General features: G+C 43.7%; 1 protein-coding gene across 2 annotated transcripts in view; it reads left to right on the top strand.

The window, feature by feature from the left end:
• Positions 1–19,454, top strand: part of RPTOR (regulatory associated protein of MTOR complex 1) — a 321,928-nt gene that overhangs the window by 72,499 nt on the left and 229,975 nt on the right. For both annotated transcript variants that reach the window (XM_068976432.1, XM_068976431.1), the window contains exon 3: positions 7,434–7,516. In XM_068976432.1, coding sequence (XP_068832533.1) covers positions 7,434–7,516 — 83 coding nt within the window. The remainder of the gene's footprint in view (positions 1–7,433; positions 7,517–19,454) is intronic.

Below are 19,454 nucleotides of genomic sequence, written 5' to 3'. Positions count from 1 at the left end.
CTAGTACTAGTTATGTACACTTAAACAAACAAACAAACAAACCAAAAAACCCTGAAGCACTGATACCTGCACGCAGGTGCCTCAGTTGTGCAACGCGGAGTCCCACCTGCCTCTTGCCCGGAGGAGGCGAAGTTGTTCTTTGTCATCATCCTCCCAGAGCATCTTAGCACATTGTTGACTGGAAATGGTGCAGCACAACCCTCACTTGTTTCTGGAGAGAAAACATTAGGGAGAAAGCTTTAGGCTCCCACCACGGACAGGACACTAGTCAAAGTTTTTTCCTGATGTCATTTCTGAGTTAAGAAGTTCACTTCTATTCTTAGTTTGCTGATAGTTTCTGTTAGGAATCCATGTTGAATCTTATCAAATGTTTTCTCAACATCTAATGAGATAATAACCTGGCTTTTCTTTTTTAGTCTGTTGATGTGGTGAATTATATGGATTGATCTTGTTGAGCCAACCTTGAATTTCTGGCATAAGCTTCACTTGTTTTATCTTTTTCATATGTTCTTGGATTTGATTGCTAATATTCTATTAAGGAATCATGCGTTTCTGCTTATGAGGGTTGTTGGTCAATAGTTTTCTCATCTTGCAACATATTTGTCTCGTTTTGGTAGCAAAATAATGCTGGTCTCATTAAACAAGTTGACAAACATTCGCATCTTTCCTGTTTCAAGGAACAGTTTGTATTGAATTGGGTATTATTTCTTCTGTAAATTTTGGTAGAATTTACCAGTGAAGCCATCACAGTATGAATTTCCTTTGTGTCCATCATTGAATTTTCAGCTTTCTCTTGTTGGTAGGATTGGGGCAATCCGTACCCCACCTCTCTGCAGCTTTCTCTAGTCTAAGCAAAAGCAGAAATTCCCTTTATCTGCTTTAAACAGTAAAAATTACAAATTGTTATGATCTGAATTGGGAAATAGGGTTTTTTCCCCCCATTTTACTTCCCTATTTCACTGTCTGGGGATATCTTAGGGTGACAGCCTTTATCTCACAGCCTCCTGCCTGCAGCACAGGCCCCTTGTCCTCCCAGCCCAGGGACAGTAGCTGTTTTCCGTGGCCAGTTTTCTTAGATGCTTTCTTGGCTCTCTGCCATCCCTTGGTGACTGTGCTGATTGAAATTGACTTCTTATTAGCCACCACTGACTGTTTCCACTTCATTTACCCCTTGTCAAAGCTGAATTTAATCAGTTGTTTTCTATTTCCTCCCTCTGTTACTACTCTTCTGTTAGGTGTTTTAACATAAGACTTCTCAGCCCAGATCCCAGTGTACACTCCTGGGGATTGTGTGGGTGGTGCTGAGTAGGGAAGTGCACCTTCCGGGCTGAGGGGCTTTGGTTTTCATTAGCTTCTCTAGGGATCCTTTGCTTTCTACACTCTTGCCCCCAAAGAGAAATCAAAGAACCCTCCCTCACATCTCACATAGTCTCTTTGATCAGTATTTATGGGACAGTGTTAATAAAAATGCAGAGAACCCCTTACTTTCTTCTTGATGTGAAATCCAACAAATGAATAGATTTTTTAATGTTATAGTCTTAAAATTTTTCTGCAGTTTAGATATGGAGTCTACTTTGTAATCATTTCAATAGATTTTGAATTCAGCAAGGCATATTGCCTTTAGTGAGTTGAAAATTTTTCATTTGGCTTTTATTAAAAAGCAAGTCCTTATGGTGATTTCAACAATATGAGATAAGGGAGGGGGAAAGTCTTAGAGATTTGAATCAGCAAATTTGTAATGGTGTCTAGCAGCCTATATGTTAATTTTTATTTTGAAAAAACATTTTCAAAAGTTGCATGTGGAGCTCTAAGCAGTTTTCTTCCTCATTCATTTGAAAGTAAGCTGCTGAAATGATGCTCCATCACTTCGAAATCTATTAATGTATGATTGCTACATACAAGAGTTTCTCTTTCATGACAACCTGGTCCTCACAGACAGGGGATTAACATGGATGTCCCACTACCAGGTAAGCCTTGGGTTGCATTTTCAGGGTTGCCACGTGTCCCCATAAGGTCCTTTATGGCACAAAGACTATTCCTGCTTCACACATTGTCCCTAATTTAGTTTCATTCAGCCTGGAACAGGCTCCTTAACCTTCATGACCTTGACACTTAGAAGGTTACAGGCCCTCTGTTTAGCAGAATGTCCTCGATGGTCCCTTGGGATTACATTTTGTTTATGCCTCTTTGGCAGGAGTGTCATGGAAGAGATCCACCTTCCCCCATGGATCCTATCGGGTGGCACATGACTTTAATTTATCTCATTGCTGGGTATGTAGCTCTCTTATCATTTGATTGTTGGTACCTGAACTTCCCCTGTTCCCTTTTGTAGTTAATAAGCATTTTGTGGGAAGTGGTGCTTTGTCTGTGTTAATGTTTCTTTCATCATCAGATTTCCAGTTTATTCAACTTGAACTCATGGCTTGGCTGGTGAGGCAGGGAGATCCAGGCATGATGACAAGTTGGTTCTGCCTTTTTCAGGATGGTATGCCTGGAGCATGTGATGGGTGGGAAAGGAGTCCTGAGGAAGACCCCTTGCAGGGCTTGGTACCTTCTAATAACCTGAAAAGATGCTCCCATTTAGAAGGCAGCCAATCGATGTTTTATACTTGGTCTTAGCATTTTGTGCTCTGTCACCAAAAATCAAAGGTTTTGCACTCATCATGACCTCAGCTTATTCATTCCAGCTATTTCACTCAAGCAGTCACTTAACCATTTGGGGCCTTAGTTTCCTCTGCAAAATGGAGCTGATAATGGCACCCACTTCTTGGCTGGAGGGTGATTAACTAGGGCATGAACAGGGCTCAACTTGGGGACTGTTCACAGCCAGGAGCAGCCACCATCGGCCTGCACTCGCCTCCCCACCCCACCCAACAGGCCGAGGTGCTGGGTAGGAACTTGAGTTGTTCCCACATCTGTACCGCCTCTGCTCCTTCTGTGCACTCGCCCCAAAGAGAGGGGAAAGAACCATGCTTCTGTGCATGGGGCTGGGTGGGGATTACGAGTTCATTGCTTTATGGCTGCAGACACACATCAAACTGGCGAGACTGCTGGTCGAAACTGCCCTGATCATAGGGATAAGGGGTCTGGAAACTTGAGAAATAGGCAGATTCTTACTTGCCAGTCCCTTTTTGTGTACCTGTGTGCCTACAGTCTCCACACATGTTGGGGAGAGTCCTACTTCCAGAGGCTCAGAGGATGTACCTGAGTGTGCCGGAAGTGGCCCTTTAGGTTTTCCTGTGTTGCCAGGATAAGCAAGTAGAAGATGCACTGTGCAACCCAGCAGTGACAGCCCGCCCTCCCTGCTGGACTGCTGCACAGCCAAGGCCCAGGTTCCAGCTCCAGCGAGGGAGGGCGAAAGGCGCATAGCCACAGCTTGCCCAGTAGGAGTGGGGGTGTGCGGACATGGGTGCCGCCCCTCTGTTCCTCTAGACAATAAGATGCTGTTTATTTCAGGGAGGCGACACTCAGGGAAGCAGGGAGAGGCTGTTTTGTTTTATGGCCCCACATTAAACTAAAAACAATCCCGCTAAAGAACAGCACTTCTGTACCTGAGAGGATCAGTGTTTGAAAGCGGAGTGTAGATGAGCTGAGCGCTGAAGGGGAGGGAGCGTCATTTAGCCTTGATGTCTTTTACATCTAGCTAACAGTAGCTGTGTTTCAGAGGTAAGATGGCTGAGTTCATTGGATGCTTGGGAATTCTGTTATCCTAAGAAAATATTTGGGAGGCACTTTGTTTTTCTTATTTCTTAGAGAAAAGCATTTTCTTCTTCCCTCCACATGTGGATATTAAGAGACCTGTGTCTATGAGCTAAAAATAGTGGTAGAAAACCTTTGCGAGCAGCTCTTGGTTTTACAGACATTTTCACAGCCTGTCGTCTGATCCTTATATCAGACTTGAACTTGACGGATAGTAGAGTTGGTCAACAGATGTTAGGTGGAGACCTACCTGTTAAGTGCAGAGGTATATGTAGAAATGTAGTCATGCTTCTTAAGATTTAGTTTTAGACAAGACCAGCACAAGGGAGACAGGCCCCTCAAACTCAGCGGACACGGTGGAGTTGGAACAGGCCATATCGGCAGTGGGGGCTGCACGGGGAGGTGAGAATGAACCCCGGGAGGAGAAGGAGCTGGTTGTGGTCACAGCCCTGAGTGTGCTTGCTGGGCTTGTCTGGGCCTTGCTGCTGGATGCTAGGTGCACCCTGTGCCTGCGCCTATGCCTCTTGCTTTTATGACTTTTGGTTTAAACCCTGTTCATATTTCAGTGAAGAAATACTTAGGAAATGTCCACTAAATACAAGCGATGGAGAAGTACAGATGTTCCTTGAGCAGTGAGTTCTGCATGTTTTAAATTTTTTAATTTGTGTTAAAGTATAGCATATGTGTGATTCCCAGGTGGTGCTACTGGTGAAAAAGAATCCACCTGCCAGTGCAGGAAATGTAAGAGATGCAGGTTCAGTCCCTTGGTCAGGAAGATCCTCTGGAGAAGGGAATGGCACCCTACTTCAGTATCCTTGTTGGGAAATCCCTGGGACAGAGAAGCCTGGAGGGCTACAGTCCGTTGGGTCCCAGAGAGTCAGCATGATTGAGCATCTGTGCATAGCATGTGTGTAGGAGGGTACACTGATCCAAGTGTATAGTTGATAACTTTTCCCAAGCTGAGCACACTCAGATCAAGAAACAGTATTATCAGTGGCCAGAAGCCCATCTTGTCTTTTGTCACCTTCTGGTCGCCGCCACCCCAAGCCTCCCCTGTCTTGACAGAGTTTGTTAGCTCTGCTGAATTTGCATGTTATCTAAGTGGGAGCATTCAGGAGGCACCGTAGGCCTTCTGTGGGGAGTGACATCATAGAAGCAGTATTTTAGAAGGACTCACTGTGCTGGTTGGTCTCCAGGTGGGTTGAGAGGAGACAGGTCAGTGAGCCCTGCTGTGCTCCCTGCCCTCTGCCCCCTGTAGCATCTTTGGGAACTGACTGGGAGCAGGGAATCTCTATAGTGTCAATATGAGAAGCTGCTGGTGAGACCGACACCACCATAGTTGATGGTGGTGGTGACCATCATGTAATGACCAATGTAGTCATAGTGATGGAGAGCAGCCTCTTTTGAAGGAAAATTGGGTAGGACGTGGTAGTCAGGTTGTGTAAATGTGAAGAAGATGGGAGGTGAAAAAAAAAAAGACTCCACTTCTTATATTGGCTGAATGCCAGCACCACCAAAAACCTTTGTGACCTTGGACCAAGTTGTCTGACCACTTTATTTATTTATTTTTTTTGTCTGACCACTTTAAGCTTCAGCTTTCTCTTCTTTGTTATGAGGTATGTTGGACTAAGTCCATGTCATTGTCAAGTTCTAAGCATCATGAAATACAGAGGGTTATGCTGAAGAGCTTGCAGGCAAGATTTATGAAGAGCTAAAATTTTATGCAAACACCAGTTACCATCTACTTTTCCTTCCTTCCATTTATCCACCCACCCACCCACCCACCCGCCTACTCACTCACGAATCCTTCATTCATTAAGTAGAATGAAGGCATTAGAAGAGAAGTGTTTTGTTCAGATAGAACTACAATTTTAAATTTACTTCACCCCGTGTCAGACTGATAAGATTGTCAGCAGTATCCACCTGGGATTTTGTTTTAGTTTATTTAAGTTGTTTAGTTGTTTATTTTAGTAAATGTCATATTAAATGTACCATTTCAGTTGTCTTCATCCTTTCCCTCTCTTCCCCTCCCCCCTTCCATTCCCTGTCATATTATTGAGAGGAAACCATTAAATTAATTGACCACAAGGACTTGGTTTGGATGTGACAGCCTCACTTTGTTGATCGTAGCCTGATGGACTACTGTAGCTGTCGCTGCTCTTCCCTCTGGTGGCCGTATTTTGATCCAAGACCCGGGGAAGAAGAGTCCGTGCTGCTGTTGGGCTGCCACTGCTGATGAGGGCCGTTGGTGAGGTGCGTGGAGAAGCACGGTGCGGCTCTCTCCAGCTCCCACACACTTCTGACAGGCCCTCCCTGGGAGCAGCCAAGAGAGGAAGGGGCAGGTGGGGGCCAGGCTTTCCAGAGGGTGCAGTCTGAGGACAGGGTGTAGGTTTCATCCTCCCCAGCGTGGGCCTTTGGAACTCCCTCCCTCCGGTTGTCTTTGTCGTGATTCTTTAGAGGGTGTGTCTAAGAGCTGCCCCTGATCAGTGTGACTCCTGGACAGGCCTGTATCTGTTTACAGAGGAAACCATTTCTGTTCTCTTAGCCGCAGATTAGCTGTGGCCAGAGCGCTGACCGCAAGGTCACTGTGTGAAGTGAGGGTACAGGAGTTAGAGGCTTTCAGACTAGCTCTGGCAGTTACTCTGTTGGTCTTCACACACAGGACATAACCAGCTATTTGATGGCTTCTATTTGTTGAAACGGTTTTCTGCTTCCTTTTGCATTGTTACACCATTTTGTTATTGTTGTTCAGTCGCTAAGTCTGAACTCTTTGTTGACCCTATGGACTGCAGCACGCCAGGCCTCCCTGTCCTTCACTATCTCTTGGGGTTTGCTTAGATTGTCCATTGAGTCAGTGACATTACCTAACCATTTAATCCTCTGCCATTTCCTCCTTTGTCCTTCAAGCTTTCCCAGCACCAGGGTCTTTTCCAATGAGTCATCTCTTTGCATCAGGTGGCCAAAGTATTGGAGCTTCAGAATCAGTCCTTCCAATGAATATTCAGGATTAACTTCCTTTAGGACTGACTGGTTTGATCTTCTTGCAGTCCAAGAGACTCTCAAGGTCTTTTCTAGCACCACAATTTGAAAGCATCAGTTCTTCAGCTCTCTGCCTTCTTTATGGTTCAACTCTCACATCTGTACGTGACTAGTGGAAAAACCATGGCTTTGACTAGAGGGACCTTTGTTGGCAAGTATATCTCTGCTGTTTAATACACTGCCTAGGTTTGTCGTTGCTTTCCTTCCAAGGAGGAAGCATCTTTTAGTTTCATGGCTGCAGTCACTGTCCTCAGTCATTTTGAAGCCCCAAAAATAATCTGTCACTGCTTCCACCTCCCCCTTCTATTTGCCGTGAAGTGATAGGACTGGATACCATGATCTTAGTTTTTTGAATGTTGAGTTTTAAGCCGGCTTTTTTTACGCTCCTCTTTCATTCTCATCAAGAGAACCATAGGTGCTAAAATGACAAATGTGGATGAAAGGAAACAATCACGGGACCAGTAATAAAACCAGTTTTCCCTAGAAAGATGAAGAGTTGTGGTTTCTTAGCCTCCCAAGGAGGCTTAGTAGTTCTGTAAGTCAGGCTAAACACAGGTAAACCTCAGGCTCTGTTGTGTTGTCTTTAGTCAAAGGTGACTTTGAAGTGAATTGTCTAAGAGGAAACTCTGAAAGAGAGGTTTAGCGAGGAGGAAATGAACAAATAAAACACTTTCTCCTTCTCATTGCTTTCCCAGATCCTCTGTCCATGGGTCCTCAGAAAGCTCTGGAAACCATTGGTGCAAATTTACAGAAGCAGTACGAGAACTGGCAGCCAAGGGTAAGCTCTTTATTTGCTCTCCTTTTTCTTTCTTACAGAGAAATATAGTTTCTTGCTTTTAAACAGTCTTTGAATCCAGATTCTCTCCTCGTACAATCCAGTGACTGGACATTCCCTACGGCAGGCCTGCCTCCCTCTTCTGTTTGTTGACGTGCTTCACAGATTCATAAGGAAGCACGTGCCCTAGTGTGAGTCATTGAATTGGATGGTCTAATTTTTATTTTGCCTAAGCTTTCCCATGAAATGTTTAGGAAAAAAGTATTTTTCATGTTCCTCTTAAATCGCAGTTTTTATTTTGCACAGGAAATGTATTTTCAGTAATACTCTGTAACCTCAACTAGTTACAGCTATTTCTCCCATCTTCAATTTTCAAATAGTTGAGAAAAAAAGCAGTCAACATTCAAAAGATGACACCTATTATATGCTTTGTCTTTGAATCAAAAGATAAGGTTCTTTTTAAGGAGGCAGTTACCAATTACTGGGTCTTTTGTTGCCTATGTCTTAAACTTTTTTTAAAGAAAGAAATATGGCATAGAATATAACTGTGTCAAATTGCCTTTAAGATCTGAATTTATTTGTAAACCACCCAAAGACCTATTTTCTTTAGTCTTTCTCATTAACTAGTTTGAAGATTTAATAATTCTAATAGAAAATTAGAAATCTGGGGTGTTTATGGAGGTTCCTTTCCATACAGCTTTCTGTGATGCTGGTTCTGGAATTTTCTACAGGATGGAATGGGATGGGGGGTGGGGGTTTGAGCGAGCGGTGCTGCCGTCGTGTCTCTTGTGGGCCTTTGCTTCTACTTTTAGGGTTATGAGCCTAATGGGAGCCAACATCTCAGAGAACCGGCGAACATTTGCCTGCTTAGGAGTTTTGTTTGTGGATCATTTATCCATGTGATCTGGAATTTGGGAATTCCTCATGGATTATTTACATTCCTAGAGAAGAGAATAGCCAGGAATGAATATATTCCTGCCTGTGATGGTACCCTTGGTAATTTCTGCTTTTGCTCACGGTGTCAGGTGACTAATGTCACGCAACATCTCTGTGCCTCAGGTGTGTCCTTGTGCTTCGCATTTCTAACTTGTCAAGTCAGTGATACTGGACTCTTGTTCGTTTTCTTTTTAAATTTATTTTTGGCTGTGCTGGGTCTTCATTTCTGTGTGCAGGCTTTCTCTTGTGTCAGAGAACAGGGGCTAGTCTCTAGTTACAGTGTGTGGGCCTCTCATTGCTGTGGCTTCTCTTGTTGTGGAGCAGAGGCTCTAGGCTGGCAGGCTTCAGAAGTTTCGGCCTCAGTGGTTGCAGCTCTGGGACTCTAGAGCACAGGCTCAATAGTTGTGGTGCATGGGCTTAGTTGCTCCGTGGCGTGTAGGATCTTCTCAGATCAGGGATTGAACCCGGGTCACCTGCATTGGCAGGTGGATTCTTTATCACTGACCCACCCGAGAAACCTCTTGGATTCTTGTTCTTTAGAACAAGAATTTAGAATTCTTGGTAGAGAGTTTCATCTATGTCTAAAGGCTTTGCTTTTTCCTCCCTCAGATTTGTTACTCTTGATGGCTTATACAAAAATTCAGTAGCATTTTTCTTTAGAGTGCAGTGTGTTTGGGGCTTGGATGAGGACCAGTAAGATTTAGATGGTGTGGTCCTTTAAAAATAGTTGAGATGCCTGGTGTTATCAGTAGAAAATAGCTTCTTTGAGGACTTTGAAAGTACTCCCGGCTAGACAGGCACTTAGGGGTGAGTGCTCTCAGAGGCTCAGACACACCTTATGGTCCATGTGGGACAACATGCGCAGGTGACACTGGAAGATGAGATGCTCCTGGCAGATGGAAGATTGAGAGCCAGCACTACTAAAATGTAAAGAATGCCTTTCTGACTTAGCTGCTTCTGACCTTCCTCTGGGTTTGACTTCCTGTTTTTCTCTTTGCTAGACACATTTAAGAAAGAACATTACCAGATCAGTTCAGATCTACTGATTGTATTCTTCATAGGAAAGGTCTCTGCTGGTTTAATTCTTTCTTCCTTTTAAAGAATTACTACATAGAAGATACAGTCTTTCAGAATGCATGTTTAAGATATCAAGGCATTTTATGTTTATTCCCTTTGGTGTGATTTACTTTTTTTTTTCATGTGCTAAGAGTTGATTTATTGCTATTTTTATTATTAGTTTAGCTTGGTAGGTATCAGCGAGTTCATGCTAGCTGACAGTAAATGGAATCTTCTAAAGCAGGATCATTATTATTTTTAATCTAAATTACTGTCTGTGAGCAAAGCTCTTCCATGCTATCTGGAAGAGGCATTAGCATGTAAGGCAGGCTGCATTTATATAGAGAGAAATGATTGCAGAGCCAAAAATGACAGTGTGGAATCACACATAGGACTGAGAAATTACCTTCCCAGGACACAGGTGTCCAACAGTGGTACAAAGGGGTGTAGTCCTCTGGAAGGATGGTGGTTAGTCTGAGAAAATTTGTTAAAGTTAATGGGATTTCAAGATCTCCAAAGTAACTTTTTGAAGGAGAGATGGTTCAAAGGGCTGGTGAGGGAGAATGTTTCCAGATTATTGGAAGCCTTGACAAAGGTGCCAATATACTAGTGCGGTAGAATTCCATCTGGCTTGGTTTATAAAGTAGAGTTGGAATAAAGTATCAGCTGTAGCCTAGTAAGAAGCAGTTCATGCAACAGGATGGTATCTTTTTGCCTGCATTCAGGAAGCAGAACCACAACAATGAATACTTAATGTTTTCTTTTTTGAATGCCAAGACCATTACATTCATTTTTAAGTACTATAAAATGTTTACAGTGTTTCTGCTACAAACAGTTAGTTAGTGGGACTTGTGTATTTCAGAGACAAGCCTAAGGTAAGGGTGCAGCCAGATACCTGACTGACTGACTGGTGTCGGTCATGGGGCTGTGCCACATGCACTGGGCAGTAATGGTGCGTGTCCTGATGCAAGTGCACACTTCTCTGCCCTGCACACCTTCATGTGGGTTTACAGGAGGGAAGGAGGCCTGGCATCCGATGGGGTGGTTCTCAGAGTGTGGTGGCAGCCTCATGCTGCCTCATAGAGTTTGCGCAAAACATAAGGCAGTCACCGAGCTCAGATGTTTACGTGTGGGCGCCTGGTTTCTAACTATAAATCAGGGTCCTTTGAAACATTGCAGAGCGAAACACACACCACTTTATTGCACTCTACAGGGCTCTCGAGTTTTCTGCAGTAATAAAGAGAGGTTGATTGCATCTGCAATAAAACAATGGGAACGTTATTAAATTTCTAGACCTTTGATGTCAATACCCATAGATCTGGTTTTCTCTCTCTCTCTCTGTATCCTGTACTGCAAGACTCACAAAGGTTGGGCCACTGGAAATAAGGTCATTTTCATTAGTGTTTGTGGACGTCCTCGCAGGCCTCCACATTGCCGTGGAAGGGAGCAGGCTGGGGAATCCTGCCATCTCCCTCCCTTCCAGGGAGTGCAGAGAATAAACTACTGGAAACCTGTCAGTGTCATCAGAGTGGTACCTTGATGAGCTGATTTCCTTCCTGGTGTTAAAATGCTTCTAGTTTTTCCTCCTAGTAGAAAGCTTCTGCTTTTCTGGCTTTGATTGTTCAAGATTAAACATTTTGATAAAGGTGATTTGGGGTGAAGAAGGAGTTTAGAGACACCTTGATGATGATGTTTTTGTCTGAAGCTTCCAGACTATCTGGCCCAGATTTCCTTGCCAGGCCGATTGAGCCCCCCCTTTCTAAATAATTTATCAGTTTGCCATGGGTGAAATATTTCTTCTGATTAAATTTAAGACTTTGCCTTATTACCTTGTAGGTACATAAATTTGTGTTTCTACGGGAGCTTGAAGGAAAAATGCCAACTGTTGTTTCAGCTGAAAATCCTGCAGTTAAATAAACCTCACTCAGTTCATCATAAGTCTCAGCTGAAAGCTTTATTGGGAGATGGATCAGGAGATTATAAAGCTGAGCATCTACAGTGAAGAATATATCTTTTTAAGACTTACTAACAAATTGGGGGTTCTGGCAGTTTAGTACAAGGTGTGATTTAGGCACTAGGGCCAGGGGAAGATGGCAAACAAAGGGTCCTGTCGCTCTCCTGTTCTTTCCCCAAAGAGTTTCCAAACCACCATCAAGACCACAGCATCTTTCCTTGGGCTGTTTTCCTGGGTGGCTTGAAAACAAATGTAGTGGGAATATTCATAACTTCCAAGGTAAGTGAAGGCATTTAGCAAGACTTCCAGTGCCAGCAAGTGTCTGAAATGACCCTGACTTAGCCGTTCTGTGTGCGTATCTGTGAGAGGGGATGAAGAGTGCCCTGTGGCGCTTTGCTCCAATACACCCTCCTCCACCAGGCCTTGGGGACTCGTGCAGCGGTTGTTGGGGCTCCAGGAAGCCAAGGTGCTCCACAACCTCAGTTAATCCTCTGGGGACTGTTCTTCGGTACCACATGCAGGACGTTTGCTGCGTGGCATGTAGTAGAGGCTCAATTTCAGCCTTGTCTTCAGTTCATTGTGCCTCTCAAGTCTATCAAGTGGTCAAGGGATGAAAGTTCGAAAGTTGGTTTTGCTGTTAGAAAGACACATTTTCAGAGTGTTTCCCACCAGGCGGAGTATGTATAGGGGTAGGCATCTGCTTGGAACAGAGTGACCCTCCACCACCTGGTCCATCATCAAAGCAGAGATAATTGTTGTGTTTTAAGTGACCATTGCCCTTTCCTTCAGTGTTGGTCACAGAGTTGCCTGCATCTTCTCAGAACATGTGCAAATGAACTGTAGCCATGATTCTACCTTGTGGTGGAGGAGAGAGTTTGGAGGAAGAGGGGAATGACAGGGCCAGTGGAAAGCGTTCTTCACGTTTTGTGCGTTTGTTGGCTTATCTTTGGGGTTTAGGTGCAGCTGCTGTTGGCGGACCCTAACACTGTGCAGCAGTGTTTCCTGGTGGGGTTGTGGTTAGGATGCTGGAGTTAGGCTCCTGACTGCTCCCGGAAATGAGGCTGACAGCTCAGCCTGCCCACCTCTGGGAGGAGGAATTCAGCTGCCAGGCATTTTGGGGATTGACCGTTAAACTGGTGAGTGTTAGGAAATGGGCTCTCAGTTCAGTTTGCTGGGTCGGGCTTTGGAGCTCACTGTACTGCTGGGTGACTTGCCCCTGCTGGCCTCCTTCCTGGGGTGGTCACATGGCTTGTGGCCCACAGGCTGTGGTGCCTGCCCCATTGGGGGTGAGAGCAGGGGCAGAGCAGCAGGTGTTCTTAATCAGACAACTGTCCTTACCTGCCCCCTCAGTGCTGTGGAATGTGTTCTGTACTGGGATGCAGCAGAAAACCTCATGCATGTGGGTTCCTTTTTTTCTTGTGATTTTCAGAGCCAGTTAAAAAACTCACAGAAGAAAGTTTGGGCTGTGTTTCCCACTTGGGAGGTGCTCTGAAGAGATCTGTAGAATAGACCAAGGTGGGTTATTTCTTGTAGTTACTGTGCTTGGGGTCACGTCATGATGCAAGTCCCAAATTGACAGTGCAGTTCAGCCAGTGAAAATGGCCCCGTAAGGCAGATTGAGGGCCGCCCTAACGCCAGCGTCACACTGTCACTCCCATTCTGCTGTCCCCTAGGCCAGCCGTCTCTCCCTCTGCTTGCCTTCATTGGCCCTTTCCTTTTCTTGGGTCCCAAGGTTGGGCTTTATCCACCTTGTTGGTGTTTTTGTGACAGACTGCAAAGGAGGACTCATAGCCAAAGGCAGAATTGTGGATGGATGGCTCACAGTTTACATAATTCAGTATCTGGTGTGAAGCACTTTGCATCCTGTACTCATTAAATTTGCATGACAGTGTAGACAAAGACTTCTGGTGTTCTTGGGGTTAACTGTTGTGTTTTGACAGTTTCACTAAGTCCTTTCTGCCCCGAACATTAAGATTTGTACCTGTGACAAACATTTTATTTATATTTTCCTTTGGCCTTGACAGTGTTCCCAGACTTCATCTTCACCCCTCTTTTCAATCACCGCTCACCTGACAGCTTTTGCATGTACCGTGTTCAGTGTGAATTCTGATTTATGTTCATCAGCCAAACGCGTCCTCTTTAGCCCTGCCCACATACCTCCTGTCTTTCCCTTTTCCCAGAGGCCATGGGAGTGGAAACAGCCTCTGGATGTGGAGTTGAGGTTCTGCAAAGCCCACCGTATGCTCACCATGTATAACTGAGAAGAGCTGTCAAATTATATTCCAGACTCCCCCTACCAACTCTATCTCCCATTGATTTTCCTAAGAGAGCTTACAGACCTGGCCATCCCTCCACCAGCATTCACAGGTCTGACCTGGGCATTCTTTCAGAAACACAACAAATACTATAAGAGAAGAAGAAGGAAATCGTTCTGCAGCCATCTGGAGGATAAACTGCCTGTCATGAGACTAGAACTCTGGCTCTTTCTGGGGAGGGGTGAGTTCATGGCCTTGTCACCAGGCAGAGAACCTGGGGTTGTTGAATTTTGGCTTTGCTACTTTCTAGAAATGTCACTTTGAGAAGTTGCTATTCAACTTTTAAGATTCCTAAATGTGAAAGTGAAAGTTGCTCACTGACGTCCAACTCTTTGCAACCCCATGGACTATATACAGTCACCTAAATGTGCAAGGAAGCTTAATGGGGGAAGGAGGGGCCTCAGTGCTGTGGGCAGATCCCTACCTTCCTTGAGAGTGGAGGCCCTTTGAGTGAAGTACATCGCCCAGGGGTGCCCCCTCTCTCCAGGTCCCCTCTCCTGCCTGGCTGACTCCTTTCCCCACTCTCCTCTATGAACTGACCTACCTCAAGGATCGACTTTTCAGAGACAAACACAGCCTTAACTCTGTCCTTAACAAGCTATTCCCAGACATCGTCTCTCATCTTCTTGTTCCTTTTAACAAGACAGTTATCTCTCTGTGTGTGACAGATTGCAAATGAAGACCAAATGCTGTCAGTTTGAGGACTAAAACCACAGCTCGGCATTCACAAATTTCATGTGCAAGGCTGTTTCCGAGTTAACCTGGAGGCGCAGGATGCAGAGCCCTGTGTAAACAGCTCTGGAGGATGTGCGAGGATGGAGATAAAGATGTCTGAGGAAGTGCTTGGTTCTAAGTCAGAAAGTAGAAGATGCGGTGCTTTAAAGAACGGAATGTGAAATTTAGAGATGGCAGGGAGCCCACCGTATGTTCACCATGTGTAACTGAGAAGAGTTGTCAAATTATATTCCAGCCAAACAACAGAGTGTTGATCAAGGGCGACATGAGAGTGGATTATAGTGAAATGGCCACTCCTGTTATCTTGATTTCATTTTACAGGGTTAAACCGTATGTCACAGTGATATATGTGAGTTGGGGCTTCACAAAGGCTTCTGAATAGCCCCTCTTAAATGTCAAGGAGTTACTTGTTAGTGTGATATACAGTAGATATTTATTTTAAAAATTAAGATAAAATTCAATAGCATACATTATAAATGGGATCATATAATATGTGGCCTTATGTGTCTGACTTCTTTCACTTAGTGTGATGCTTTCAAGGTTCATCCATGTGGTTCATGTTGCTGTATGTGTTAGTGACTCAGTCCTTTTTATAGGTGACTTAAATTCCATTGGTTAGTTAGACCACATTTCGTTTATTCATCTATTGAAGGACATTTGGGTTGTATTCACCTTTTGGCTTTTGTGAATAATGCTGTGAACAGGATGTAAAGCACATGGCCCAACCAAGAGGGTCATATAGGACTTGTGTCAGTGTCATCAAGGAAGTTTCTCTCTCTATTAAAAAAAATATTTGTTTTATTTGGCTTTGCCAGGTCTTTCTGGCATGCAAGATCTTTTAGTTGTGGCCTGCAAACTCTTAGCTGTGCCATGTGGGACCTAGTTCCCTGACTAGGGATCAAACCTGGCCCCGTGCATTGGGAGTGTGGAGTCTTATCCACTGGACCACCAGAAAAGCCCCAGAAGTTTCACCTTTAAAGATCTGAATGTAGGGTAGGTTCCTTGATGGATTCTTAGTTATGTTTTGTTTTGATTTTTAAAATTTTCAGCCAAATTTCAATAAAAATCAAGGAGAGAACCTAGATAATTGAGAAATAGCTCAAGATTTGAGGAAATTTAAAGAGTCATCAAGGAGCACTTTGCAAAACTTTGTAAATAAGTTGGAAAACCTTTGTGGAAGGCATGATTTTCTAGGAAAATCAAATGTCCGTAACTGACCTCAGAAAAGATAGAAACTCAAAATCAATCAATCAATATAGAAGAAATAGAGAACGTTATCACAGAGGTCTTCTCCCACTTCTTCCTCCAGAAGATTTCAAACTTTGGAGGAACACAGAACTCTCAGGCTGTTTGACTTCTATTATGAAAAGGTACTGAAATATGATAAATTTAATAAGCAAAGCACAAGAAGAAAATGTATTCAGCAGTCTTAGAAAATACATGTGTAACTTAGAGAAATTCAGCTGTTTCTTCTCATCAAATTAATAGTGTAGGTGTGTGTGATGTGTGTGTACATGGAAGTGTTTGTGTGTATGTATGAGTAGATCGATTGGTCGGTTGGTCCCTGATCACTTGATCTGCCCATCCTTCCGTTCGTTCAAATGCCCTGGAGTGAATGTGATGGGAGATGAGCCTGTGGCTGCCTTAGTTTTTCTCCATCTCCATTTGCTTTGTGGCATCTTGCTCTATTGATTACTTCTGTCCCACCAACACGTAGTTACACAGGTAATCCCCGAAATGATGCACAAAACATTTGCCATGGCGAGTTTGGGGTAGATGCTAAAGAAGACTTTTACTGTAAGTCCTTTATCCCCTGTATTTAAAAATCATGACTCATGTGACTTTAATAATAGGCATCTGATTTAAAATAGCTGTTCTCCAAGTATCACTTAGTGTAGCAGTGGGACTGTGTGAAGCAGAAGGACACATGTTACTGGCTTTGTGAAATCCACATGCAGTTTGTGCTGCCACTTTTGGCCTCTCTTGTTTCTGTGTGTGTGTGTGTGTGTGTGTGTGTGAGAGAGAGAGAGAGAGAGAGAGAGAGAGAGTGTGTGTGTGTGTGTGTGTGTGTGTGTGTGTGTGTGTGTGTGTGTGATGTGAGCAGCTAGAGAGGCTGTTGCCTGAGGCCTTCCTTCAGCCCTTTACACCTTGGGGGCAGCCTTCATTTTCTCCATAGAGATTCGCTTAAGTCGATGGGGAGGGCTGGTCCCTCTGAGAGCTGTACAGTGGGGAGCACTGCCCTGAGGGCAGCACCCCTAGGGCAGTGCAGTTTATATAGTCACCTGAGGCAGTGTGTGTCGGGGGATGGTGCTGGGAGGTCTCTGCTCAGCAAATCTGTTCCCTTTAACTTTGTTTATCAACTCCATGCATCGAAATAATAAGCTTGTTACAGGCATTTAACCTAAGACAACTGATGAGAAATTACGATGTTGTCTTAGTGGAAGGAAAGTGTTTTATTGAATATTCTAAGGAAAAAAAAAGATAAGCATCTCAAAAAAAATAAACACTGGTCATGGATAGCACCTTAAATGTTCATGTGAGGGATCCTGTTCAGTTCAGTTGCTCAGACGTGTCCCAACTCTTTGTGACCTCATGGAATGCAGCACTCCAGGCTTCCCTGTCCATCACCAACTCCCAGAGCTTGCTCAAACTCACGTCCATTGATTTGGTGATGCCATCCAACCATCTCACTCTCTGTCATCCCCTTCTCTTCCTGCCTTCAATCTTTCCCAGCATCAGGGTCTTTTCCAGTGAGTCAGTTCTTCGTGTCAGGTGGCTAAAGTATTGGAGTTTCAGCTTCAGCATCAGTGCTTCCAATGAATATTCAGGACTGATTTCCTTCAGGATTGGCTGGTTTGATCTTCTTGCTGTCCAAGGGGCTCTCAAGAGTCTTCCCCAACACCACAGTTCAAAAGCATCAATTCTTTAGCACTCAGCTTTCTTTATAGTCCAACTCTCACATCCATACATGACTACTGGAAAAACCATAGCTTTTTCTAAACAGACTTTGTCGGCAAAGTAATGTCTCTGGTTTTTAATATGCGGTCTAGGTTGGGATCCTGTAGTGGGAAGATAATAGCCTGTCTTAAAGGGATTGCTGCCCAAAGAATAGAGATGGGCTAATCATCCTAAAATCATTCTAAAATTAAGTGATACCTGTTCAAGTGGCCTAGGTACTTTGAGGGTGTGTATGTGCAGTGTAGATTGCAGCTGGCTGTAGGTTACAGGTGGGTAAAGAGCCACTTTGGATGAATGCAGTAGGTTCTTGGTATAGCCTCAAATGAGAGGAAATGGTGATTTTACTTACAAGTTTAGTATTTTCATCAATATAGAAAGTCATTGTTTTTAATACATAAAAAATAGGTAAGTGACCACCCAGTTCAGTGATGAGAATTGCAGATAATGGAAGTGAGCATCAGTTTACAGTCCTTTTTACAGGAAGATGACCATCTAACTAGTGGTGTCTACTTTTCTGTACTTTCCCTAGAGTTACTGCTATGGAACTCAAAGGGAGTGCAGTCTGGGGTAGCTTAGTGTGGAGAGAGGGTGTTCCTGCCTCCATCACCATAACGAAATTGCTTTGTTTTACAAAAGCTGTTCTTTAATTAATGATAACTCCTTAACAGCACAGCATTTGCCTGAGAGTTGGGAGAACTGTTTTAATCCCACTGAATAATTGTGACCTTGGATAAATCTCTAAAATTCATTTCAGCTTTAAATTGCTCTTGTTCTAACATGGGTTTATTCTTATCTATCTAATGAAACAGAAAAGTCTGTATTAACGATTAAAGTCAGATGATCTTTTTAGAGGTGAGTGGTTTTTGTTTCTTTTGTTGTTGTTGTTTTTTTTTTAGCTGCGCTGTGCAGCCTGTAGGATCTTAGTTCCTTGGACCATGGATTGGAACTGGGTGCAGAATTCTATAGCAGTTTCTTTCTTTTGATGTAAATAAAGGCTTTTTGTTGGTAGTGGTTTGATTTTGTTTTTTCCAATTTAAACAAGTTTAAAAGTGTTTCCCCCTCATCTTCAGGCTTTCTGTTAAAAAGTTGGCTATAAGTCTTAATATTTGTTTTTCTGAGGTTTCCCCCACCCAACATTGGTTTAAAAGCTTCTTTCTTGGTTTTCATAATTTCGCTGAGGTGTTCTTGGGTTCTGTATTTATCCTTTTTGGCACTTCTTGATCACAAGGCTTGATGTTTTTCGTTAGTATCACTTCAGATACCACCTGTGTCCCTTCTCTCCTAGCACTCGGTTAGAGTATGTTTGGTCCTTTCCCTGTGTCCCATGTTTTTTTTCTGTTCAGTGGGTTGTTTTCAGGTTTAGTTCTTTCTGTGTTTCTTTCTGGATATTTCCTGCTGACCTGTCTCATAACTCTCAAATCCCCTTTTGTTACAGTATCCAATCTGCTATTTAGCCAACCTCCCAAATTCTTGATTATATTTTTTCTTTTCTATAATTTCCATTTGATTCTTCAATTATTCATGGTCTTTGATGAAAATTTCCTTCCACCTTATAACCTATTTCCATGATGATATCAGCTGTCAGTTCTAAGGCGCTCATTCTCTTCACATTAACATCTCTGGAATCAGGATGTGTGTTATAATCAGTACTGACATGGGGCATGACTGGACAGCAGTTAGTGTTTTGGAAAGTAACCAAAAGGCCCACTTGTGGAGCGAGTAGGAGTCCTGGATGAGGAGTGCTAAGGACAGAATCAGTGACCTGAAAGACCCCCAGAGACTACCATGTGTGTGAGTTCATGCTTAGTTGTGTCCAACCTTTTGCAACCCTATGGATTGAAGCCCGCCAGGCTTCTCTGTCTATGGGATTTTCCAGGCAAGAATTCTGGAGTGGGTTGTCCTTTCCTCCTTGAGGGGATCTTCCTGAGCCAGGGATCAAACCCACATCTTGTGTGGCTCCTGCATTGGCAGGCAGATTCTTTATTGC

This window comes from Capricornis sumatraensis, chromosome 8 (assembly GCF_032405125.1).
Source record: "Capricornis sumatraensis isolate serow.1 chromosome 8, serow.2, whole genome shotgun sequence".
Classification (NCBI taxonomy): Eukaryota; Metazoa; Chordata; class Mammalia; order Artiodactyla; family Bovidae; genus Capricornis; species Capricornis sumatraensis.
This window is presented reverse-complemented; position numbering and strand designations above follow the sequence as displayed.